Below are 24,231 nucleotides of genomic sequence, written 5' to 3'. Positions count from 1 at the left end.
TTTTTAGATTCCATATATATGTGTTAGCATACGGTATTTGTTTTTCTCTTTCTGACTTACTTCACTCTGTATGACAGACTCTAGGTCCATCCACCTCACTACAAATAACTCAGTTTCTGGACTCAGTAAAATTTAAGTCCTAATTCTTCCACTAATTGACATGTGGACTTTAGGCAACTTACCCAACTTCTCTCTTAAACTTCCTTTTCTCAACATATATGAAATTGAGATAACTCCTACTTCCCAGGATTGATTTGCTGTTACATAGGATAAGGTACATAAAGATCCTGGCACAGGCCTCCTTCAATAACTGTGACTTTCCTTTCCATCCTTCCCTTGCTTCTATGCCCAAGCGATGTTCCTGGTGATGTGCCCAGACTTGGCTCAGGTAAATAAATTTGATTCCTGTGAACAACCTCTTGCAACTGTGACTGAGCTATGGTGTTGGTGGGTGGTCCCAGGTTACATATTTGGGAAACCACAGGCCCTCAGGTTGCCATCGCAATGTCAAGGAAAGGGAACTCCAAGTGAGTTTTCCAATGGTAAATTTAATAGCTTCCATTAAAGTTGATCAAACATTAATGAGGGTAAAACAGAATCAAATATGATGATTTATTCTTGCTACCTGAGAGGTAATCTGGACTAGAAATGGCAATAAAAGTGATAGGCACTGAAGATATTGGATTCCTTAACCCACGAAGTAGGCAGTATAGAAAACATATTAGGTGAGAATTACCTAAGCCCTCGTGGAACTCTTTTTCAAAAGCAGGGCTATAAAGTAATGAGGCTGTTCATGTAGTGAATATAGTAGCACTCCCACACCCAAATGAATCTAATTCCCTCCAAACTGGTGGCTTTGGATGCTGGAGACTCTCCAATGATTCAACCAGTGCTCAAAGGAATTCTGAAACACCTCCCTTGGAAGTGTTTCTGAAACCAATTTATAGGCCACAAAAAGTAAATCTGATATCTTCTAAGTCATGCTTTGTTTTTTATCAGTGAGGTTCCCAGCTTGATAACCCACCATTCACCAGACCTGCTTCCCACAACTTTTGGAGTTGTTCTGATATCAAATGATGATGATGTTTCCCTAATTCCCCGACTGAGGATATTCAAATACTGTGCCTTCAAAGTCACGGCAATTTCACAGCAGGAGTGCAGAAGATAGCTGAAATTTTGACAGCGTTCTTCAGTATACAGGTTTCCAAGGTAAATATTTTGAAGGAGCAGTAATAATTTGGATGTCAATTCTAGTTTGCTACACCTCTTATTACTTTTTGCCTCATAAAAATAATACCAGAAGGACTTAGAAAAGCCATCATTAGTACACAGTGAAGGAGAAGATTGATGCCACACTCCTACACACTCAAGCTTTGAGGTCCTTATCACGGCAGGACACTCTGTTTCAAGATTTTCCAGCATCCTCTTGTCACCCTGACCCAGTAGAGACATTTCAAGTCACTCGCAATGGTGAGGGTGATAATAAGTAGGTCTTGGATTCATTCAGCACTTTCCTTTCCATAAAATGCATAGAGCTTGTTAATCAAAACCAGTTTTTAGAGAATAATGCAGACAAGATGTAACTCATAAGTACTCAGAATGCCTTAGTTCCTGTGAGTGGGCTGTTGAAATAGGATTACAGAGAAAGTTACTTAGTAATGTTCAAATACTATGACATTGGAAGCGAAAGACTAATTTCTCTTTTTCATTTTTTGTTCCATTAGCTACAGGGACTTGTCTACCTGCCTTTAATGTAACTATTTGTTTAATGCATATGCTCATTTGGTCCTTATCGATCATACTTCATATGTTAGTCAGCATCATTATTATCTCTTATCTGTAAGCAGGCAGACCTTCTCTATACCGTTCGCTGTTGCTTTAGATTATGAACTTGGAAAGGTGGAAGCCATGTTTATGATTGGGTGGCACTGTCCAGAGATAGATGCTTACTACTGGTGACCGTGATGATCTAGTCCTTAAAACAATATCTCTAAACTGCGTAATAGGGTATCAGGAAACCAAAAAATCATTTTCTACTGAGTTTCTGACACATGCTCATCAGTAGGAGACACAGAAAGATGAACAAAGTCAGCCTACAATCCTGGAAGATGTTATCACTGTCCAGTTAGAAAGTCAGGACTGATTCACAGAGTTTGCTCAAAGGGCAGCACGCATTATGTGCAGTTAATCTCCAAATGATGCTATAAACCACAGTGCTTGAGCTCAGAGCAGTGGGAGTTCAGGAGGCTTGCCAAGATCAGTGAGGTAACCTGGGGCAGGTCCAGGCAGCACTTGACAGGCCTTGTAGCCGTGGTGAAATTTGGGTAGGTAGAGAGGAGAGAGCATCCCAGGAGAAAAGTGAAATTTGATCAAAGGCACGCAGTAAGGATGAACATAACTATTTAGAGTGAGGAATTATGAAATAAAAATACTGGCTCATCATCAAATATCTTAATCTGTTAGGGATCTAAAATTTGCATTCACAAATTTTAAGGCCAGCAGCTAAAGGTCAACCGAGGTTGCCAGATTGGACTCTATCATAAACGGCCTTTGGCAGATATTTATTTCGGTGAGTCTGCACCTTTTACATACAATCTTTAAAGAGCCTTGAGCTTTTAAGCTACCTCTTCTAAGTCCATGAATTTGGGCAATGCAGATAAAATAAAATTGCCTTAGCTGTACCTTTCACGCTTCCTTGGCCTGCAAATGAAGCAGTTTTCCCGATGCTGGATGGTATGTAAAAGAAACCCAGAATATTTTAGCTGCCAATTATTCAAGTGCTTTTAAATTTTTTAAGTAAATGAAACAAAATATTAAGCCCACTGCTTTGGGCACTGGCTAAACTAACATCTGTTCTAGCAACCACAGTTACAACAAAGGAACACTAGTTATGTATTGCTGGTGGCACAGACTCTTATTTTGGGGAGCTGTAAATTAAATCACTGCCCTTTGAATTTCCTTGCTGCCCTAAGGAACAGGTGAGAAGTTGGCTGCTTTGCAAAAGGAATGGCGCTCATATACCCTGGTGGGACCCTGTTACTCTGTAGGGAGCAGAGGAAACAGTTTGTCTGCTCTTTGGGAGTGCAAACAATGTAAATCACATCCCCCATAATATCCTGAGCAGAAGATATGTGTAAGGACCCGGAGAGAGCTTGTGATTTGGTACACTGTGACTGTAATCTCCCAACCAGGACAATGTGGCCTGGGTCTGGTTGCTGTCTCCTCCAGTTCTGTGATAGCCTAGTTCACTGATTTTTCCCAAATTTGGATCATTTAAAGAGCTGGCATTATTTTAGGGTTGGCAGACAGAAGATGCTCTCAGCCTTTCTCTGCGATTTGGTCGTATTTCCCCAATTATTAATCTGTCCTCCCTCTCTTCCTGCCCCAGCACCTCCACCCTTTTCTCTTTCTCTCCACACGCACACACTTTTGGACCCTCTTTAAACTGTGCACATCTTCCTGCAATTGTGCCTCGCACGACTGGATTTCTGAATCCAGAATGCTCAACCCAAAAGACTCAACCCTTTGGAATAGCCCCAGTGACCCAAGAGCAGGCATAAATGCACATACTGGTCATTTCACTAAAGCTCCTATACTGAGGGCATGTACTTTCTCTCGGGCTCTTATTCAGAGACTGGGAATTCTTATTTTATATTCAAAGAAGCCTGGTTGCTTGATATCTGAGCATCCAGTCTATCAAGCTTGTGTTTTTTAACTGCTGAGTTTGGTCCTTTATATTTATCTTGGTTATGGATTAGTATTTGGGTTTAACTTTTATTTCTAAAAATAAATATTACCATCTTATTATGTGCTTATCTCAGAGTTTCCTGAAGCACAGATTCAGAAAAATCCTTTTTATCCCCTCATTTACTCTCAAAACAAGGAAATTTCAAACTTAGGGCAAATATCCTTTAAAATGCTTTGAGATAAAAGTATTGAAAGCCAATTCCTCAAATAGCCAAGAAAAACAAATCAGCTCAATCCTCCAAAACATATTTGAAAAGGTTTTTATGCATACAAGCGTTATCAAAATAGAGGTGCTGCCAAACTATTTTTATTTCAGTTCATAAACAGCATGACATCTGAGTTTGGCATTCTGATATTCCTGTGGTCTTTTGCCCTTTCTAATGGCCGTACAAGAAATCACGGGTCATCTTGTTAATAATAATAAAAAAATACTAGGATATGGTAAAAAAAAAAGACCTTGAATTATGTACGGCTCTACTGAGACTAGCTAATAAATAGATGAGAATGATTTGTTACTAGTATATCAATTGCCTGTAAATAAGAGGGTGTGTTTGGGGTTATTTGAACGCAAATTGTTCTTGGGAGGAGCTTTAAGTTCACTTTGGTCTGAAATAAAATCTCATTTGTATTAGGGGGGTGTTGGCTAGTTGGAACTGCAGTCTCCAGTGTCACCAACAAGAGGCTCTCATATTTATTTTCAAAATATAAAAGCCAAACTCATTTGTTACACTGTATAGGACTGCTAATGTTTTCCTTACTCTTTCGCTAGCTTACTTTTAGTTCTAGAGTTTCAGACTCTCAGCATTGGAAGGAGTCTGAAAGCTTTTCCAGTCCAATTGCCTATCTGATGCATGAATGGCCTTTATGTAATTCTGCCAGCTTGTCTAGTTGCCTGGACTTGAATACAGCTTGAATACAACAGGGAGCTCATTCCCACCTGTTTGTAGCATCCAATTAGAAGGACCTTTTAAAAAACTGAAACACAAACTGTCTAACAGCCTATTCTACTCCTTAGCTCTGTATAGATATTGTATTTTCATATTTATTATTATTAGTTTATTCTTATTGTATATTTATTACTTTATATTATTTATTATTTATTTTTATTTAGCTCTGTGTAGATGTTGTATTTTATTGTGCAATAAAAGCAGATGCACCTCAGGACAGCCCTTCAAATAAAAATGGCCATCAAGTCTTTCTTCATGTCTTCAGGCTAGAGTCTCAATTCTATTATTCTATCTGATCTACCATATTTGGTAACCTTTTTTCACATATTCAGTTTTTCAAGGTTTTCCTTTGAAGTGTCCTTACTATTTAATATAATACTTGAAAGGAGATTTTACCTTCACCAAGTTGAAAGGTTCCATCACTTCCTTAGTCTCAGATACCATACTTCTGTTAATTCAACCAGAAGTCAGAGTCTCTTTGGAAACCGTGTCACCGCACTGATTCTTAGAAAGCCTATAACATCAGCACAAGGAAACTAAAATTGGGTATCTACTGTGTACTAGGACCTTTGCCAGCTATTTAAGGGCTGGGATTTTTGCCACATTGATCTGATCCCGAAGTCTTCGAAAAATACTGCTTTGTGCTTCCTTTGAATGGCTTCCCATAGCCCAGGCTCCATTTTCTGTCATTCAAACTCTCTGCAAGGTCAGTCTCCTATTTCGCCTCCAGTCCAGTCTCCCCTTACTCTTCCGGGATAAGAATTCTTCACCGTGTGTGAAGAGACGGTGATTGAATGAGGAAGGAGAGAGATGGGTGTGGGAGTGAGTTGGACAGGAAGTGGAATGACGTTAGGGTGAAGAAATCTACAGGGAATGTCAGGGTGCGGGCCCTGGTCCTGCCCTTCTCCACTGGTTGCTTGGAAGGGACTTGTCTTCTCCAAGGGTTGTTTTCTGTAATTGAGAAACAGTTTGGGGAGGGTCTTGTTGGGGGAAAGACAGAGTTTTTGTCTTAAGGGACAGAGTTTTGGGGCTGAGTAAATAATGAGCTGCCTACACGTTACCCTTGAATTTCGAAAATGATTTGTCCAGCTCCCTTTTGCAGGAAGAGGTGAATGCCTTCTTAGGGTAACTGAGAAGTAATCCACTAAGCCCACTAAGTGGACTCTCCCCAAAGTGTGTAGTGCTTGTGTCAATTTACTTATGCACAGGCCTGGGTGGAGGCTCACGAGTCTTTGGAATAGATGAAGAATTTCTGGGTGCCCTGTGATATTTGCCTTTTGCACCCCCAAATATATATATTTACCTCTTGGAGTATGTATTCTGCCTCGGTAACTACGTTGTAGGCTTCTGGAGGGCAAGCACAGGCTGTTCTTTTTTGAGTCTCTATCACTTTGCCCACAGTACTTTTTCAATACACGTTAGACCTGATCCTTGGCCCCGTTTACCACCAGCAACTGCTTCTCTATGCTTCTTTCCTTAATGAAGAGGCCCACATGCTTATAGCTGCTGGTATGAATTAGCTACTCCAAAGATAGCTACCTGTTTTGATTGACGGACTATTTTGTTTACCTTGGAAAAGAAATAGAAGAAAAAAGTCTCCTCTGATTTTTACTTATTCTGAAGAGTGAGCAATAATTTTTTATTATGTTGGAAGGCGAGATTGCCACTCGACACAGGCTACTGGATTCATTCCCTACTAGGCTGGTGAAATTCAAGAAATTTTGGCGAGGGCAGTCATGCCAACTGTTTGTTTACCTAGATACTTATATGACTATAAACCTAGGCTGGATCTGCATTTTCCTAAGTTACTTCAAAGCAATTAGTAACAGAATTGAACTGACTTACAAAATGGACCCCCAGGAAGTCGCCTAGAACAGAACTCTGTAGACAGTGTTGGAAGGTGGTCCCTGCCCTCTGTCCGAAGCCTCTTAGCTGCAGCCACTGTAGCATTCATCTGTGGGCTCTAGCACATTCCCTCCTGAGCTAGCCATGATCAAGGCTGTCTGTGCAACCTCAGCCTTGGCTGGCAGCATCCAGATTATTTGAGCTGCCATAGCCTAAGTTTCTGGTATTCCAGGGTGAACTCAGGGCATGCCAGTGTTCCCCATGTCACAGCTTTTCTCTAGTTATCTAGGTTCCTTTTTTTGAAGATGAAAGATGTTTATTTCCTGAATGAGGAGATACTGGAATTCAACATCAAAACTGCATCCTGTATTATATTTAAATTAAATATTAAAGCAACTCCAAAATATGGCAGCTAAGGGAGGCTTTCCAACTGGTCCCAATTGTTTTGTCTCTACTTTCTCTCCTAATACCCCACCCCAACCAATCACAGCCCCACTGGCCCCAAACACGCCTTTACCCAGGCCATACCCTGAGTAAATCCCTACTCTTTCTTCCTGGCCCAGTTCACTTATTATCTCTCTTGTGAATCCTTCTTTGATCCCCCAGACACTCCGCTTCCTGGTATCACTAGGCGTTGTTCGTGTCTCGATGAAAGAACTTACCACGTTAAATTGCAAATCCTTGGAGTACTTGTCTGTTTCTCATGTATTGTATTATATCTTTGTGTTCCTTGGACTTAGCAAATGTAGCTACTTAGAGTCCATATCAGTCTCTACGGTTCTGCTCGCCTTCCAGCCTTGTGCTATAGACTCTCCTGGGCTAGCGCCTGTCCTGGATCTTGATCCAGTTGAGTGGATTGGTCTATTTCTAGACCCCCTTCTCCAGGTCTGCTCTTGTGGAGTTAGCGCTGCTCTAAAGAGGCCTTTGACTTTTGCCCTGCCTGGTTCACTGGTTGTGGTCTCTCATCTGGCAGATTTGGTCCTCTTCATTCATGCTCAAGCTCCCCAGGCTACCTGGATATGCATATTGGATTGCTGGAGGCCTACCCTCCAACCAGCTGGGTGCCCCTATTCTATTCCTGCCTCATTCTGGCTCCCTTCCTCTCCTACCAGCAGGTACAATCATGGGCTCACTGTGACCCTTGTTTGAGTCCGTTCATTCACTCATTCAATCACCAGCTATCTACTGAGTAATGAATATGTACAGGCATTATGCCAGGTGCTGGGTTGCAATAGTGAACGAGACAGTCTGTTTTTCCTCTAGGAGTATATGGGCTACACTGTGCATGAGAGAGAATGGCTCTTTTTTTTATTTAAAATTTTTTTTTTAAATTAAAAAAATATATTTTTATTTTTTAAATTAAAATAATTTTAAATTGAAGTATAGTTGATTTACAATTTTGTGGAAGTTTTAGGTGTACAGCACAGTGATTCAGTTTTATATATATATATATATATATATATACGTTCCTTTTCAGAGTCTTTTCACTTATAGGTCATCACAACATCTTGAGTTTAGTTCCCTGTGCTACAGTAGGTCCCTGTTGGTTATCTATTTTATATACAGTAGTGTGTACATGTTAATCCCAAACTCCTAATTTGTCCCTCCCCCACCTCTCTTTCCCCTTTGGTAACCATAAATTTGTTTTCTGTGAGACAATGGCTCTTTCCAACATCTGTGCTTTCTTTTCTCTAAGTCTCCAGTTGTTTCCAAATGTATAACCTATCTCTGTGTGGCAGCTGGAGGTCCACTTTCTCTCGAGACACTGGGAGGCATGACGTGTTACAAACAATACTGATGTTAACTGGGCTCTGTCTCCTGAAACAAAGAGCAGCAAGTCTGGCTCGGCAGACCTTAGTTTGAGAGGAGGAAACCCAGAGACAACCTGGAACATGGGACAGGGGCATTTGGAGAGAAAGTTTTGCAGTCTTTGGCTACACAAAGTGGTCCCCAGACTGGTCATTTTTGGCTAAAATCATTCTTTCAGGCAAATGCCTATTTTTATACCAGAAGATAGGGTCCAAAAGAAGAAACCTAAAAGAGAGGGTTCTGACTTTAAAATCTTGGGATTCTTAAATGAATGGGATTAGAGGGTGAATGATTTTTCTTAAATAGGTTTTAATGACTTTATTTTTTAAACTTTGGAGGACAATTAATGTCAGGTAAGTATAATGATAAGAGTCTTGTGTGTTTAAGATTTACCTGGCAAGTTTACTAAAATGCAGAATTGTGGGCTCTTCCCTATGAAATTCTGATTCTGTAGGGTTTCTCAGCCTTGGCACTATTGACATTTTGGATAGCTCTTTGTAGTGGCGGGGGTGGAGGGGGGCGTCCTGTGCATTGTGGAGATAGCGCCCTCTCTCTCTCTCTCTCCCTCCCCCCACACATACACACACACACACACACACACACACATACACACACATATACACACATACACACACATACACACGCACACACACACACATACACACACAGACACACGTTTTTTCTCTCTCTTTCTCGATAGAAAAATACTGATAGTTTGGGAAAAGAACAGTCTCAATTCATGAAATCTGAAGGATAAAGTGGCTTAAAACGCCATTGGAAACAAGTTGGCACCATGTTAATCCTCACAGAAGTCAAACCATACTCCAAAACCCCAATGAGTCATGGCTATTTCAGGGGACACTGGAGGATCCAGTCTGCCAGAAAAATCCTTTCTGAGGTTGCAGATCTCATCTGCATGAAAAGGTACCTCCTTTGACAAAATAAGTCCAAACATGCTGGCCGTGATAGAATATTTTAAATAATAATAGAAATTTTCTATGCGGTAATAATGCAACAACTTTAGTAAGTACTTGTTTTGATTCATTCTTCTAAATAGTCTAAATATTCCCCTTATGTTACTCCTAGATCCATTTACTGAGAAAAGTTTTTTTTTTTTTCAAAAATAGTGAAGATTAACAGATACACACCTCTGTATATAAGATAGACAAGGATTTACCGTATAGCAACAAGGATTTACTGTAGAGCACAGGGAACTATATTCAATATCTTGTAATTACCTATAATGGAAAAGAATCTGAAAAAGAATATATATATATATATATATATATATAACTGCATCACTTTTCTGTACGCTTGAACTAACACAATATTATAAATCAACTATACAAAAAATATTGTGAAGAAACTGCAGCCTAACCCAGTTTGCCTTATCACCAGATCTAATTTACTGGTGTTGTTCTCCCTCACTATCATGCAGGCAACATCTTCGAAGTTTTTCCCAGCCTGTTTCTAAAATACAGGCTTATCATGGACTCAGAAGGAAGCAAACTTCTTAATGAGGGGAAAATAGCCTGTTTATAATGAACAGCAAACCTTTCAATGAGACAGTCCATTAGATTTTTACTTGGCAAGGAAAGAGAACGTCAGTAAACTAATACACAGCTGTCATTCTTTGACAGACTACCATGTACCTCAAGGCCCTTTTTAATCTTTACAACAGCCATGCAAGACAGACTCTGAGACAGGCTCAGGTTAACTTGCCCGAGATCATTCTAGAAAGTGGAAGGGCTAGGATTTGAAATTAGGACTTTTGACTCAACATCTTATATTCTTAATTCTTCCATTATACTGCAATCACAGAGCAGTTCTTGTTTTGATGCCTTAGGACTGAGTTTGTTGCATTTTTATTTTCATTCAGAAAGAATTTCCCTGAATAGGACTTGCCATGGGTCCTCTCAAATTTACTCAACCTTGTTACTGTTTGTAGTCAGGCTAGTATGCGTATACATCAGGAGGAAAGAGAGGCTCTCCACTGAGTTAGTGTTGATTTTAGATTCAACGTCTAACTTCAGGTCTCTTTTCTTTCTTTAAAGATTGTGATTCTCCAGGCTGGAAACCAACACAAATCGAATCCTAATCATAGTTAATAGGGAGGGGCATCAGCTGGGCCTCACTGTTACACACCAGGTGATCAAGGGTGTGGAGCGTACATCCTAGGAGAGTAGTTGCCAACCTGAGAAATGGCCCCCAATTAGAAGGCACCAGAAATTGATACAAAATGAGAGGAAAGGAAGAAAACAATCATGGTTCCTGGGAAGGGCCATGAACAAACTAGGTTCATAGCCATATCTAGACCTTGCTCAGGTTGGTTTCTCTTTAGCGGGGGGCCCCTTCCCACTTCTTACCTGTTATTATCATTTTTCAAATCACCAGTTGGGTTTTATCGCCTCCACGAAGCCCTTGTGACTCTTCCTGGATTCACCCCTTCTTCTCCTCTCTGAAATCCTATAGCATTTATACACCTGGCTTCCACAATCTTGGTCTTTGTTACATACTCTTTTATGTGCTTGTTGGACTCATTTCCCAAGCTGCATTTTAAGCTCCTTAGGGACAGCGACTTGTACAATGTAAATGGAGCACTGGAGACACAGGAGGAGTTTGAGACATACTTGTTGAATGATTCTCTGATTTTTGTACACCTTGGGTGGGAAATTATAGAATTTTAAGGTACTTATCCAGAAGAAGACAACCTTTCATGAAAAGTTCCTTAAGGTCCTAAATTTACTTGCTTTGTTCTCAAAAGGACAAACTTCTTTTTTCTATTTCCCTTAGAGCAGCACCATATTAGTGACTTTCTCAACCTATTGCTAGAGTTGGAGAAGAAAAAGGAGTCCAGTGGAGATTCTAGAGGTGGGATGTGTTTAATATGCCGGGAAGAGAGGGCTTTGGATGTTTGACCATTTTCTATAGTCATGGAGCTCAACAAAGTTTACCATTAGTATAGGAATCTTTTAGCTCTTGGATGGAAAAATCTCTTTCCTGTAAAACTTCATGGAATTTCTGCTCCTGGCAGAGGCAACAGTTATTCATTGCAGATCTTGAAAACTTGTGACATGGTTGTCCAAATGGGCACCAAATAAAGCAAGAAAAAAAGAGGCTCAACTACATATTTTAAAATTATTTTTGGTTCCAGGTGATGGACTGGGCAGGCTGAGACTGGTACTGACAAGTCTAACCCTTTACTCAGACCCAGGGGATAGTTTTTGATCTAAAAACCTTGCCCTCCAAACCAGCTGCCCAAGAAACAAAGGCAAGTCCAAGACCTTACTTCATATTCTGGATTACCACACACTCCACCTGCATCTCTATTTTGCCCAGTGATGGCTTTAGTCTTTTTAATTTGAGCTTCTGTGTAGGACCTGTTGGGGATTGGGATTGAATATTTGAATATAGGTCCTCTTGTCTGGATGATTTTGGCTTGTCTGCCCCCTTTCAATCACCTGGGCTTGGTCGAGTGACAAACATGTACTCATAGGAATACATCTTGTGTCAGAAAAGTCCTTTTGTTATAAGGGACTCTGAAGTGAGAAGCCGACTCTCTGGGAAGAATCTCCAGTTAGGTCAGTAATTTTGACTAAGCTTCCACTATAATAGCAATTAACATTTATTGAGCACTTACTACTGGTCAGGCCTTCTGCCAAGCACTTTACATAATCATTTCATTTAATACTCACAATACTGCTAAGAGATGTAAATTATTATTTTTCTAATTTTGCAGATTAGGAAATTGAGGCACCTAGGAGCCAAATAACTCGGTCAAGGCCGCACAACTGGTCGACAGCAAAACTGATCTCCCAATTCCCCCTCTGCCTCAAATCTTCTCCCCTTTCAGTCTTCTTCCTGTCAACTGAGGGCAACTCCATCCTTTCAATTACTTAGGCCAAAGCCCTTGGGGTCATTTTTTATTTTTTATTAAAGTATAGTTGATTTACAATGTTGTGTTAGTTTCTGGTGCACAGCATAGTGATTCAGTATCATATCTATATCTATCTATATCTCTGTATCTTCTTTTTCATATTCTTTTCCATTATGATTTATTATAGGATATTGAATTTAGTTCCCTGCGCTATACAGTAGGACCTTGTTATTTATCTATTTTATATACAGTAGTTTGTATCTGTTAATCCCAAACTCCTAATTTACCCCTCCCACCCCCTTTCCCCTTTGGTAACCATAAATTTGTTTTCTATGTCTGTGAGTCTGTTTCTGTTTTGTAAGTAAATTCATTTGTACCATATTTTAGATTCCACATATAAGTGATATCATATGGTATTTGTCTTTTTATTTCTGACTTCCTTCACTTAGTATGATAATCTCTAGGTCCATCCATGTTGCTGCAAATGGTATTACTTCGTTCTTTTTACAGCTGAGTAATATTCCATTGTGTGTGTGTGTATATATATATATATATATCAATCACATCTTCTTTATCCATTCATCTCTCGATGGACATTTGCTTCCATGTCTTGACTATTGTAAATAGTGCTGCTATGAACATTGGGCTGCATGTATCTTTTCTAAGTATGGTTTTCTCCAGGTATATACCCAGGAGTGGGATTGCTGGATCATATGGAGACTCTATTTTTAGTTCTTTACAGAATCTCCATACCGTTTTCCATAGTGGCTGCACCTTGGGGCCATTCTTGATTCCTCTCCTCTCAAGCCCTATGTCTAACGCTTTGGGAAATAGGTTAGCTTTGCCTTTAAGACACATCTGACTCTGACCTCTTCTCTCATTGCCACTGCTCCTCCCTTCTGAGTCAAGCCACCATCATCACTTTTGCCTGAAATATTGCCATAACCCTCCTAACTAGTCATGGCCCTTCTATCCTTGTCTTCCCACGGGCTGTTCCAGCAGCCAAGTGATCTTTCAAGTGTAAGTCAGATTGCGTTGTGCCTCTGCAGAAGCTGAAGTTCTCACAAGACCCTCCACTCTCCCTCCCCATAACCTCACCGCCTACTGGTCGCCTCACTCGCTCTCTTCCAGTGACTGACCACTTTCTTCCTTGTACACCCCAGGTGACCCTGCTTTGTGTGCTCTGGGCACTGGGGCTCACTGTTTGGTGTGTTCTTTCCCCAGGGGCCTCACAGCTAACTTCAAAGTCTCTCTATTCAAATGCCACCTTCTCAATGTATCTCTATTTAAAATCTGAACTCACTCACTCAAGCAGTACCTCTTACTCTGCTCTATTTTTTCTATAGCCTATATTATTTCTTAACATAGTGTGCGATTCATCTGTTACGTCCATTGTTCACTGTCTGCCTTCTCTCCCCGCATCCCTGCGAGATAAGAGATTTTTGTCTGTTGTGTCCTGATGTATCCCGAGCACCCAGGGCAGTGCCTATCTGGCACATTGTGCGTAATCAGTGAATCCTTGTTGACTAAATGAGTGAATGGACCTGGATCTCAAATCTTAGGGTGCGTATAATTTTGTGGTAGACACGCAGCATTCTCAAGCGACAGGGCAATAATGCAGAAGACGTTATGAGGTGGTGCCAGTCAAGGGTCAGACAAACAGAAAACTTAGTGACTTGCACTCAGATGAAGGAGAAGGGAGATGTAAGTGCAGGTTGGAGTGAGCTGGGAAGACATAAGAGGGACTTTACCAGGAGCTGGTTTCCTTTTGGGGTACATTAGTGAGGACACCCTTTCTTCTTCGCTTAGAGGTCCGGAACTTAAATTTGTATTCCTGCTTCTACCACACCACAGGCTGGGCCCCAAGATATTTCCCCTTCCCACCTCCCTGCCCTCGCAGCCTCGGGGCATAGCTGTTTCTCTGGTCTGGTCAGACATAATTAGAAATACAGGCCCAAACTGTTGGATCATTCAAAAGCAGGGAGGAATCTGGACTGGAGTTATTAGATTTGGGGTATTTTAATCATTTCCTGCAGGTTGGCAGTTTCCAAAAGGGTCAATTTCTAAAAGAAGCAGGCAGGGTACGCTTGGAGAAATTTCATTGCTATTGAATCCAGTTTTCATATGTGGTCTCCAGATTTGACATTCCACTGAGGCATGCCTGAGACACAGACATTTCTCAGTGGTGACATGTCTCTGTGACAACCCTAGTCTCTTACTCTGGTCCAGTAAAACTTTTCCATTGTCTGTACCCATTGCACTGGCTTACCCTGCTTTCAAGAAAACTGGTTGGTTCCTAACATAGGATGGAAAGTGTGTGTGTGTGTGTGTGTGTGTGTGTAAGGGAAGGCAGGGGAGCTGGGAGGGTGTGCTGTCCATTGTGAGGCCTGGCCTCCTGCTCCTCTGTGAGACAACTCATTTTTCCCTTGTCTGGCTCCAGTGTCTGTCTGATCTCTCTCGTCCACCTGGATGGTGTTAAGGACACAAACCCCAGTCACTGAGGGGTTCTAACAACATGCCCTCCAAAGGCCAGCCAGGAAGTGACCATGGTATCTGCCTAAACTGACCATCAGGCCAAAACACATTTGTCTCTAGAGTGAGCTCATGGGAAAAGTGCATTTGGTTATAGAAACTGAATATTCAGACAAAGATTATCTCAGAAATGTTCATATTAGGGGTTGAGATCTGTATATGAGCTAACCAGGCCCCGACTGCCCTCTGACGGGCTGGGCTCCAAGACACTGACCGTGGGAGCAACTACACAGGCTGAAGGGTTCCCAGCCATAGCTGCACAAAAGACCCTCCCAAGGGGGCCCTGAATCCACCAAAGCTGGGGCCCACCCCAGAGACTGTGTTTCAATTGGTCTGGCATGAGGTCAGGGCATCCATATTATTTAAAAGCTCTCCAGGTGATCTTATGTGTAGTCAGAGATGAATGTTACCTGCCACGAAGGATCCAGAGACGGGGCATCTGAGGAGCTGGTAGAGGATACAGTCCACACTCTTCCTCACAAGCCCTATGTCATAGGGCCCCTCCCTGCTTCTTTCCGACTTCATGAATTTTCCATTTTCTCCTGGATTATTTCCACAATCATATCAACAAGCTGCAATTTCTTCCATTCTAAATAAAAGCCTCTCTTTATACTCCACTTCTTCCTTCAGTTATTGCCCCATTTTCCTGCTTCCTTTTAGAGGAAAAACTCCCTAAGATGTGTTTCCTATATATACCGTCCAGTGTTTTTTCTATGAATTTTCTCCCAGACCCGGTCCATCCAGGCATCCCCGCTCAATACTGCACAGACCCTGGTCCCACCTTGCCATCTGGTTGTGAAAGTGTGTCCAGGTCTCACCCTCAGTAACAGAAATGGGGAACCCGGGGAAGTACAGGCATTCTTGATACACTCCTGATACGTGTACAGCCCCCGATGCAGCCCACGGCTGGCCTAGCAGTGCCAGGGTCAAAGCTCAGTGAACAGAAAGCAGAACTGGTACAAAAAGCTTGCCAGAGAGATGGTAATGCCAATGAAGTTCTCAGTAAAGGGAAACGCGATGACTTACACAGTGTGTGGTGGTGATGATGACAGAACTGGAGATGAAGGAGAGGCCATCGTTCATGCTGACCTGAAGCGCGGCTTTCCTGCAATGACACGGGAACCAAGGATACTCAGCATGTGGGCAAGGAGCAAGGGGCCGAGAGCCGGACACACAGGTCCCCCGAGGGCTCTGCTCTGAACCACCCTTGGGACTGTAGTCTCTTCCTCTGGGGGCCTGAGCTGTCTCATTTGTAAAATGTGGAGGATGGTCTCCAGGGCCCATCCACCTCTAACATTCTAGAGAGATGTCAGGATACACCTGGCTGGTGTACCAAGGCAGCGTATCCAGCCCTTCTTACATTGTGGAGAATTGCATTGAATGGGCAGAGCCTGCTCCCATTTAATTTACTTGTCACATTGTAGTACGAAGAAGTATTCTTAAAAAATGGTTCAAATCAGTGGGGGATAAACTGGCCAAGCTAGAAACTCTATTGTTATCTGGACTCTCAGTGATCAGATTCTGATGGCCGTGGTTTTGTTGCTACCCAGCCAACCCACAGAGGTACAGCAGAAAATGAACTAATTTGCCTTCTCTTTCCTCCCATCTATAAGATGCTCACTGAAGCACAAGCTTGCATTCTGCAGCATGGACACGGGGCTAGTTTGTGGAATCGGTGGTATCACAGGCTGATGTTAGGCAACCAGAGTTGGAAGCTTTGTAATTTGAACAAATGATTGAAAGCAGAATTCAGATGAGCAAGTTTCGCATTTTTCCTTAAAGCCTCCATTCTATCTTCAGCCTATTATAGATGTGTTTACAGAGAGGCTAGCTTGTGTTCTTTCCCAAACATTGACTCTCTGTTTCCCCGCATATTTCTTTTCTTGCTCAGGGCGCTAATTCTCTCCCTCCTCTTGAATATTTTGATCTCATCTCACCAGTAGTTACTATAACTGCACCATCGCAAGATTTTCTCCATAAATTAGTTCAGGGAACCTCGGGCCGCCTGGCCGAATACACGGTGCTCTGGAGAGACGCTGAGGAAGGAACACTGAATGTGGCCTCAGAGGGGTCTGAACGTGGGGTCTTGAACCAGTCGTGGACCCACTTATCCTTTTTGAGCTTCCTTTCTGAGTTTCTTTATCTCTAAGAAAGGATATAATCATCTAGAAGGACAATTATGATGACAGGGTGAGGTTATGTTATGAGAGTGCTTTGGGAAGCATGAGAGCTTTCTAGAAATGTAGCTGTGATTAAGCCAGACAGACCTTGTTTTGAACCCATACTCTTCCACTTACTGCTGTGTGACCTTCGGGCAAGCTACTTAAATTCTCTCGGCTACAGATTTCACATCTGTAAAACTGGGATGGTGTGTGTCTGGTTCATGGGGCTCTTGGGAGGATGAAGGGAGGTACCCTTTGTGAAACGTTTACCCTGGTGTCTGGCTCACTGCAAAGCATTGGCACCATTATTATTATGTGGAGGAGTCTAGAGAAAGGCTCCATAATGACCATGAAGAGAGACACTTTCTCCTCCTTTTGTCCCCTCTACCTCCTTTCTCCTCCCTGGCTGTGGGGTTTAGTTGCTGGTGGAAACTTACATGCCAACTTCCTTTAAGATAGGCGCTGGACACAGCAAATAAGTATCTTCCACAGTGAAGGGCTTCTCATCTGTAAAAAGGAAGTCACTGGATTAAGAGGAGTGAGGTAAGTTTATAATTTCATATTCAGTGCTTCCTACAGACCATCAGCCAAGTCCTGGGAGACACTAGAAAAGCAGTAATGTTTTGAAATATAAACTCATCTTGAGCTGTAAAATCCACTAGAGTGAACTCAAGGTCTTCTGCCTGAATGCCACTAGTCTCTGATCCTGTATGTCAAGTGGAGTCAAGCAGTGAGAAAATAGAGGGCGAGTTCTTACCATAGACCAGGCATCCCTGAGGGGAAATGAGAAGGTATCAGACTGATACTCGGGGAGCTTCAGGTCTAAGTCTAGCTTGAGAGAGAAGCCATATTCATGGGAAAAGTTTGCTGACTCAGCATTGTTTACCATAGCCAAGACAGGGAAGCAACCTAAGTGTCCAACTACAGATGAATGGGTAAAGAAATAGGGCATATATATGTAGAATGGAATACTATTTAGCCATAAAAAGTGGAAATCTTGCCATTTGTGACAACTTGGATAGACCTTGATGGCATTATGCTAAGTAAAACAAGTCAGACAGTGAAAGACAAATACCATATAATCTCACTTACATGTGGAATCTAAAAAAGAAAAAAAACCACAACTCCTAGATACAGAGAACAGATTGGTAGTTGCCAGGGGCAGGGGCTGGGGGTGGGGTGCATGAAATGGGTGAGATGGTCAAAAGGTACAACCTTCCAGGTATAAAATAAATAAGTCATGGGGATGTAATGTACAGCATGATTTGGAAGTCTCTAAGAGTAAATCTTAAAAGTTCTTATCATAGGAAAAAAACTATAACTATGTGTGGTGATGGATGTTAACTAGATTTATTGTGGTGATCATTTCGCAATATACACAAATATTGAATCATTATGTTGTACACCTGAGACTAATATAATGTTATATGTCAATTATATCTCAATTAAAAAAGTTTGCTGACAGATACAAGCAGCTAAGCCAAAATATGGTTTGGCTTCAGAAGACAGAGTAGCTTCCTTTAGGTGGGTGACACGGTGAGGTCACAGGGAATACAAAACATGAGCTGTGCTTCAGCCGGAGAGATGGGGAAGAGGCATTCCTGGTGGGAGGAATGGCATCAGCAAAGACAGAGCAAACAAAAGGGATGCCCCAGGGTAGGAGGTAAGGAGGATTTGAAAAGATCAGTATCGGAAAATGTGTGCTCCAAGTTCTTCGAGTTAAGACTGAGGGATTTGGACCTAGGCCTACTATTGGCTATGAAAAGAACTTTGGAGGTTTTTGGAGAAAAACTTCAAGTGACGATTTTGGAAGTTTTAGCAAATGTAGCTGTGAAAGATGGATTAGAGTGGGGGGAATCTGGAGGTGGGGGAGTTCTTTCTCTTATCCTAATGGATGTCTGGGGAAAGCTTAAGCAGTTTTAATCTTGAACTCCTTAAAAACTTCACTGTGTCCCAGATTCTGGGGCCAGAAGCAGGGCTGAGAAGTTACTATACTCAGCATATGGTAGTCATTCATTCATGACTCAACATTTATTGGGTGCATGCTCTGTTCAAAAGATTGTTGTAGGACCTGTAGGTGATATGAAGATGAATAATATGTGTTCCTTTAATCAAGCTGCGAATACAAATACCTAGAAGACAGAAAGGAAGCCTTTCCATATGTAATGGCAGGATGCCATGCTGTTGTTGGCACTTGATATGAAACTGATGTCTCTAATGACATTTGAGTGCGGCTGACACTTGCCTGAGTGGAGATTAGGAAGCCTTATACCCTCCATGCCTGATTCAAGGACCAGAGCCACATGGGATGGGAGTTGGAGGACACATCTGAGTTCTAAGCACTGTGTCTCCATGGAAGGAGGATGAAGGGGATGGCCAATTACAGTCTCCCCCGATGTCTAGGGAGAACTTTAAGTGGTGAAAAGTTAGGGAGGTTATTTCAGGTCATTCACTCATTCACTCAACAAATATTTATTCAAGGCCGACTATGAGCTAGAGACACAGGCTTTGAGAAGAGAAACAGTCTCTGCTTTTCATGACATTGCAGGGGAGATAGTTATTAAACACATTCAGTTTTTTTTGAAGAAGTAAAAATATTGCATTTTTTTAATCTTAGTCTTTAGTACAAGACTTTTTTTTTGTAATTGAAGGAGAGTGGATTTACCATACTATATTAATTTCAGGTGTGTAACATAGTGATTCAATATTTTTATAGATTATACTCCATTTAAAGTTATTACAAAATAGTGGCTATACTTCCCTGTGCTGTACAACATATCCTTGTTGCTTATTTAAACATATTCATTTTTATTAAAAAACATATTCTCTTGAACATCTACCATGTGCCAGGTATTGTGCTAGGCCTGGAAGTGAACATAACAAAGGAAGCACTGCACGTTTTTTTTTTTTTTAATGGCCACTGTTTTAGTTATCTATTGGATTTAGGGAATGTGGGCAAGCTTTATGCCCTGGGGACATCAGACACTGAATTTAGCTAATAGTAAGTGGCATTTATTTCCTGTTATTCCTTGGGTGTGTAGCCTAAGGAGAAGGGATAATTAGCAGAACAAAATGCAGGCACTCTTAGGCCCTCTAGGCAAATGCCACTTACTACATCAAAACTTCATTTAGAATTCTAAGAATGAGTAACACTGTTTGAGTGAGGTGAACAGAGAAAATAAGGGAGGGCTTCGCATAGGAAATAACATGAACATTGGGTTTTGACGGGTGAATAGGAGTTCTTGAGGAAGAGAATTCATGAGGAAAGCACAGCAAAGTAGAAAAAAATGCTGTTATTACACAAATTACTATTTAATTAAACTGTGATGAGCACAAAGAAGGAAAAGAAGGGGCTTTCTCTCATCTGGGAAGTCAGGAAACATTTCCCTGAGGAAAGGCTCTGTGAGCTGAGACCTGAGGCTGGGTGGAGAGGAGATGGGGTGGGAGAGCGCTGGAGCTGCACAGATCCTGGAGCAGGAAGGAGCCCAGGTCTTCCGGGAGCTAACAGAAGGCTGACAAGGCTGTTGAATTTCAGTGAGACAGTGGCTCAAAATGAGGCTAGAAAAGGCAGCAGGACCAGATGACCAAGGCCTTGTAGGTCATGGTGGGGCTTTTGGGACTTTTCCTAAATGTAACAGGAAGCTACTGGAGGTTCCCCTCATATTTAGAACAAGCACTGCCAGATTATGGAATGTTGCCAGAATAGTGAGGGTATGTTGAGTACAATTGTGAAGCTTACGAGGACAGTGGCGGATCACACAGCGCCTGAACCGAGCATTATTATCTTCAAGATGTTTTCCCATCTATGATGGCAATAACGACAGTGAGACTAGCTGGGGCATGTGTGTCGGGTCTCTCTAAGTACATCATACACATCAAGTAATCTAGTGTAACCTTCTAGCAGTGCTATCAAGGAAGGATGTTATTCCCTTCATTTAACAGACATAGGTGGAGACACTTGCCCAGCGTTACACAGGGAATCAGCACCCGGGCAGTCTGGCCGCCACCTCTTGATGAGAGGCACGCTTGACCTCCTCTCACTACAACCTTACGAACCAAGGCAAGGCAGGGCTCACTGGGCTCATTTTCCAGATGCAAAATGGAGGCTCAGAGAGGCCACAGTAACCCCCGATTGCACAGCGAGTCAGAGGCAAAGCCAGGACTAGAACTGGATTCATCAGTATTCCCACCAAGTGCCTCCCTGTTCCAGGAAAGGCTCGTATTAGAGGATAAACCAAACTCGGGCCAGGCGTGGCTGATGACAACCTATATTTACTTTATCTTGGTGCTGCAAATGCTCTAGTAATACTTGGGAGTGCAGATCCCTGCCCATGGAGCCTGCCCACGGAGTCACAGGCCGGCCACGGCGTGGCCACAGGAGGCCTCGTGACTCCTGACTGCATTCTGCGGGGGGAGCTGAAGGGGGCGCACTGCAGCCACACACCGGGGCCCAGGCTCCTTCCTGGGCTCTCTCTGAGCAGCATCTCTCCTCCCTACATCGCAACAGGAAAGGGAGGGAGAGCCCAAGGTTGGCTCGGTCAGCCTAGGTCAGGTGGACCGCTTCTCACTTCCCCCCTCCTTTCATTTTCCTTTCCTGCCTGGAGACCAGCTATTTCTGGAGCAAAGCAGACGAGACCCTCGCTGGGAGGACGGAGGAGACGCGGCCGAAGCCGTAGCACCAACTCGACACGCCCTCCCATCAGTTCATCAGCCTCTCAGGCTGTGGGCCTGCTCTGGGGAGCTGGCATTTTCGGGTCTGAGAGGGATTGTTTGGTTTGGAGCCTGGTTCCACTTTACCACAAAAATGAGTGACTTTTTTTTCCCTCTTTCTCTCTAAACAAAGGAGGGCCATTTGGTTTCCATAACTTTGATCATCTGACTCTTTCTTGGAACGTCCACTTGGGAAGCAGGGCCCAAAGCCTTCCTCCTCGGCTGGGCCACGTTTGGCTCGGGGGCCACGCCAACCTCATGGCCACCTCTGCCAAAGCCAGTGGTGTGGTGACATTTATGGGGCCATCATCCTCTGGAGGGCCTTTGTCCTCTGTCCACCGGTGGCCATTACACGCTTGTTAGCACTGGGTGGCCGAGGAAAACGGATGCCGGGAGCTGGGAAGAAATTAGGGAGGGGCGGGAGTTCGAAACTAGACCTTCCGGGGATTTTTAGATGATCTATAAATATAAATTTCCTTGCCTTTTGCCAAAGGTAGTTCCAAATTCAGTGTATACCTACGACACAGGTGAATCCAAAGCATCTGTCTTACAAGAGTCTGATAATCGAACAGAGCTCGATTTAAATCAGGATCTGGGGATCAATGAATGTCCTTACACCGAAACACCGGACACCCAGGCTTGGGATCTGAGCATCCCTGAGGATAAGTACAAGGGGCACAGGGCCGGGTAGACTCCAGAGTCAAACAGATGCAGGTTCATATCCCAGGTCCTCTTACTAGTGTGTGACTGGGGACAAGCTCCTCGGCTGTGAACATGATGAGATCATTGTGCGGGGCTGTGTGGGGAGTGAGAAAAAGTGCGTGGAAGTATGTTACTCGGCACTTAATTAACGTTTAGTAAATGTTACTCCACATTATTACACGGGTATCCAAGCCTTTGAAATAGACAATGAATGTGTGCTTTAAAATCAGAGGAACTGAAAATTAAACATTTCAAAATGTCTAATTGCTTGATTACATTGTGCTGTCAAACATCTTTTCAGGCATGAGTGATAGGGATAGAATAGAATAATTAAATAAGTAGAAATCCCACTAGGGGATTGAAGATAGAGAGGGAATTTTAAGGGAGTCTGGGAGACTGTTGTAAGTTACTGACCACTCAAGAAAAGAATCCAGTAACCTAGCAACAATCTACACTAGCTTGAAGGAAGACCAGGCACGTTCAAGTGCCAGGCACACTCAAGCCACAAACCCTGAAAGTTAAAACACAAGACAATAGATATGGAGTCTGAATCTTGTTACAGGAAGTCAGGCAGTTAATGGTCTTTGAAGGGTAGCATTTTTGCACGTGGCCAAGAAAGGCTGAAAGGGGAAAGCATCTAGGTGAAAGGGGACATTATACGGTAAACTGAGATGAATTACCATATTTTAGTATATGTCACCACCCTTTTGCTAATATATATACGATTTAAATAGCTCCATAACAGTTCTGGTTAAACAATATAGAGTAAGGAGATACTAATGATGTAAATAAGGAAGAAGGTGGTCTTCTCCCCTCCCCACTTTTTCTTTGATTATAAAAATGTAGCCCTCTTTGTTCTCAGGGCTGCACTCCCTTGCCTGACCTCCTGTGTCTCTCACAAGCCCCCAGTGCTAATAAACTCACTCTTTGCCTGCCACTTTGCCTCACACTGAATTCTTTCCGAGACGAGACAAAAGAACCTCAGCTTCAGTTGAGTCCTGACACCAGGTGAGCAGTTTCAATTAAAAGACAGTGGGTTCAAGTCCCCTCCTAAGTCAGGGATTGTGGGTTCAAATCCCAGTCTGTGTTTTGGCTGGGTTTGAGTCCCATCCAGGAAGGAGTGTGATCTCATTAGGAATTTCTGGGAAAATGAAATGTTTTAGTGAATGTGTGTGTGTGTGTGTGTGTGTGTGTGTGTGTACCTATGTACACACACACAGGCATTTTATATCTACACGTACACACACATACATCTATATCTACACATACATCTATATGTATCTATATTTATTCCATACTGATTTTGTGTAACACTATATACCCATGGTCTCATCTGACATTATTATTATTATTAATTTACAATTTGGGAAACTGAGGCTCAGAGAAGTTGGTTAATTGAGTTAGTGTTGCACACTAATAAAAGAGCTGGAAATCGAACCCAGGTTTTGTTGAAATGACTTGCCCATGGTCAACCCAGCTAGTTTTTCTTTTTTACAGATATAATTTAAACTAGTTAGCCATTTTATATTGTCATAATCTCACAGCTAGTTTTATGATGTAGCCTGAGGTATACCAGGAACTGAGTCTGACAGCTTCGGAGGCAAACGATCAAGTTTCTCCACGGGTGAGGTTGGATAGCAGTAGGAGGCTTGTCTTCCACGAGAGGCAACCAGGGTTGAGAAGCTCTGTGATAAGGTTTCCGCTGTCTTCTGAGAGACCCTGACCTACTGTAATGAACCCATGTCCCAGAACCATACATTCAAATGTGTACATTCCCAGGTTTTGATCTTGGATCAATGTAATTCTTTTCAGACTGGTGAAGAAGTTTCCAGAATTCTTCCCTGCAGTTCATAACTGTCTAATGGATTTGGGATGAAACCAGGATTAAAATTTATTAGCG

The 24,231-nt window shown here is 42.4% G+C and overlaps 1 protein-coding gene across 6 annotated transcripts in view; it reads right to left on the bottom strand.

Annotated features, from left to right (window-relative positions):
- The window catches only part of ANTXR1 (ANTXR cell adhesion molecule 1), a 249,725-nt gene that overhangs the window by 114,034 nt on the left and 111,460 nt on the right, over positions 1–24,231 (bottom strand). For all 6 annotated transcript variants that reach the window (XM_028496612.1, XM_007126731.4, XM_007126732.4 and 3 more), the window contains exons 11-12: positions 17,357–17,426; positions 15,784–15,862 (exon numbers count right to left, since the gene is read on the bottom strand). In XM_028496612.1, coding sequence (XP_028352413.1) covers positions 15,784–15,862; positions 17,357–17,426 — 149 coding nt within the window. The remainder of the gene's footprint in view (positions 1–15,783; positions 15,863–17,356; positions 17,427–24,231) is intronic.

This window comes from Physeter macrocephalus, chromosome 12 (genome assembly GCF_002837175.3).
Source record: "Physeter macrocephalus isolate SW-GA chromosome 12, ASM283717v5, whole genome shotgun sequence".
Taxonomy (NCBI): Eukaryota; Metazoa; Chordata; class Mammalia; order Artiodactyla; family Physeteridae; genus Physeter; species Physeter macrocephalus.
This window is presented reverse-complemented; position numbering and strand designations above follow the sequence as displayed.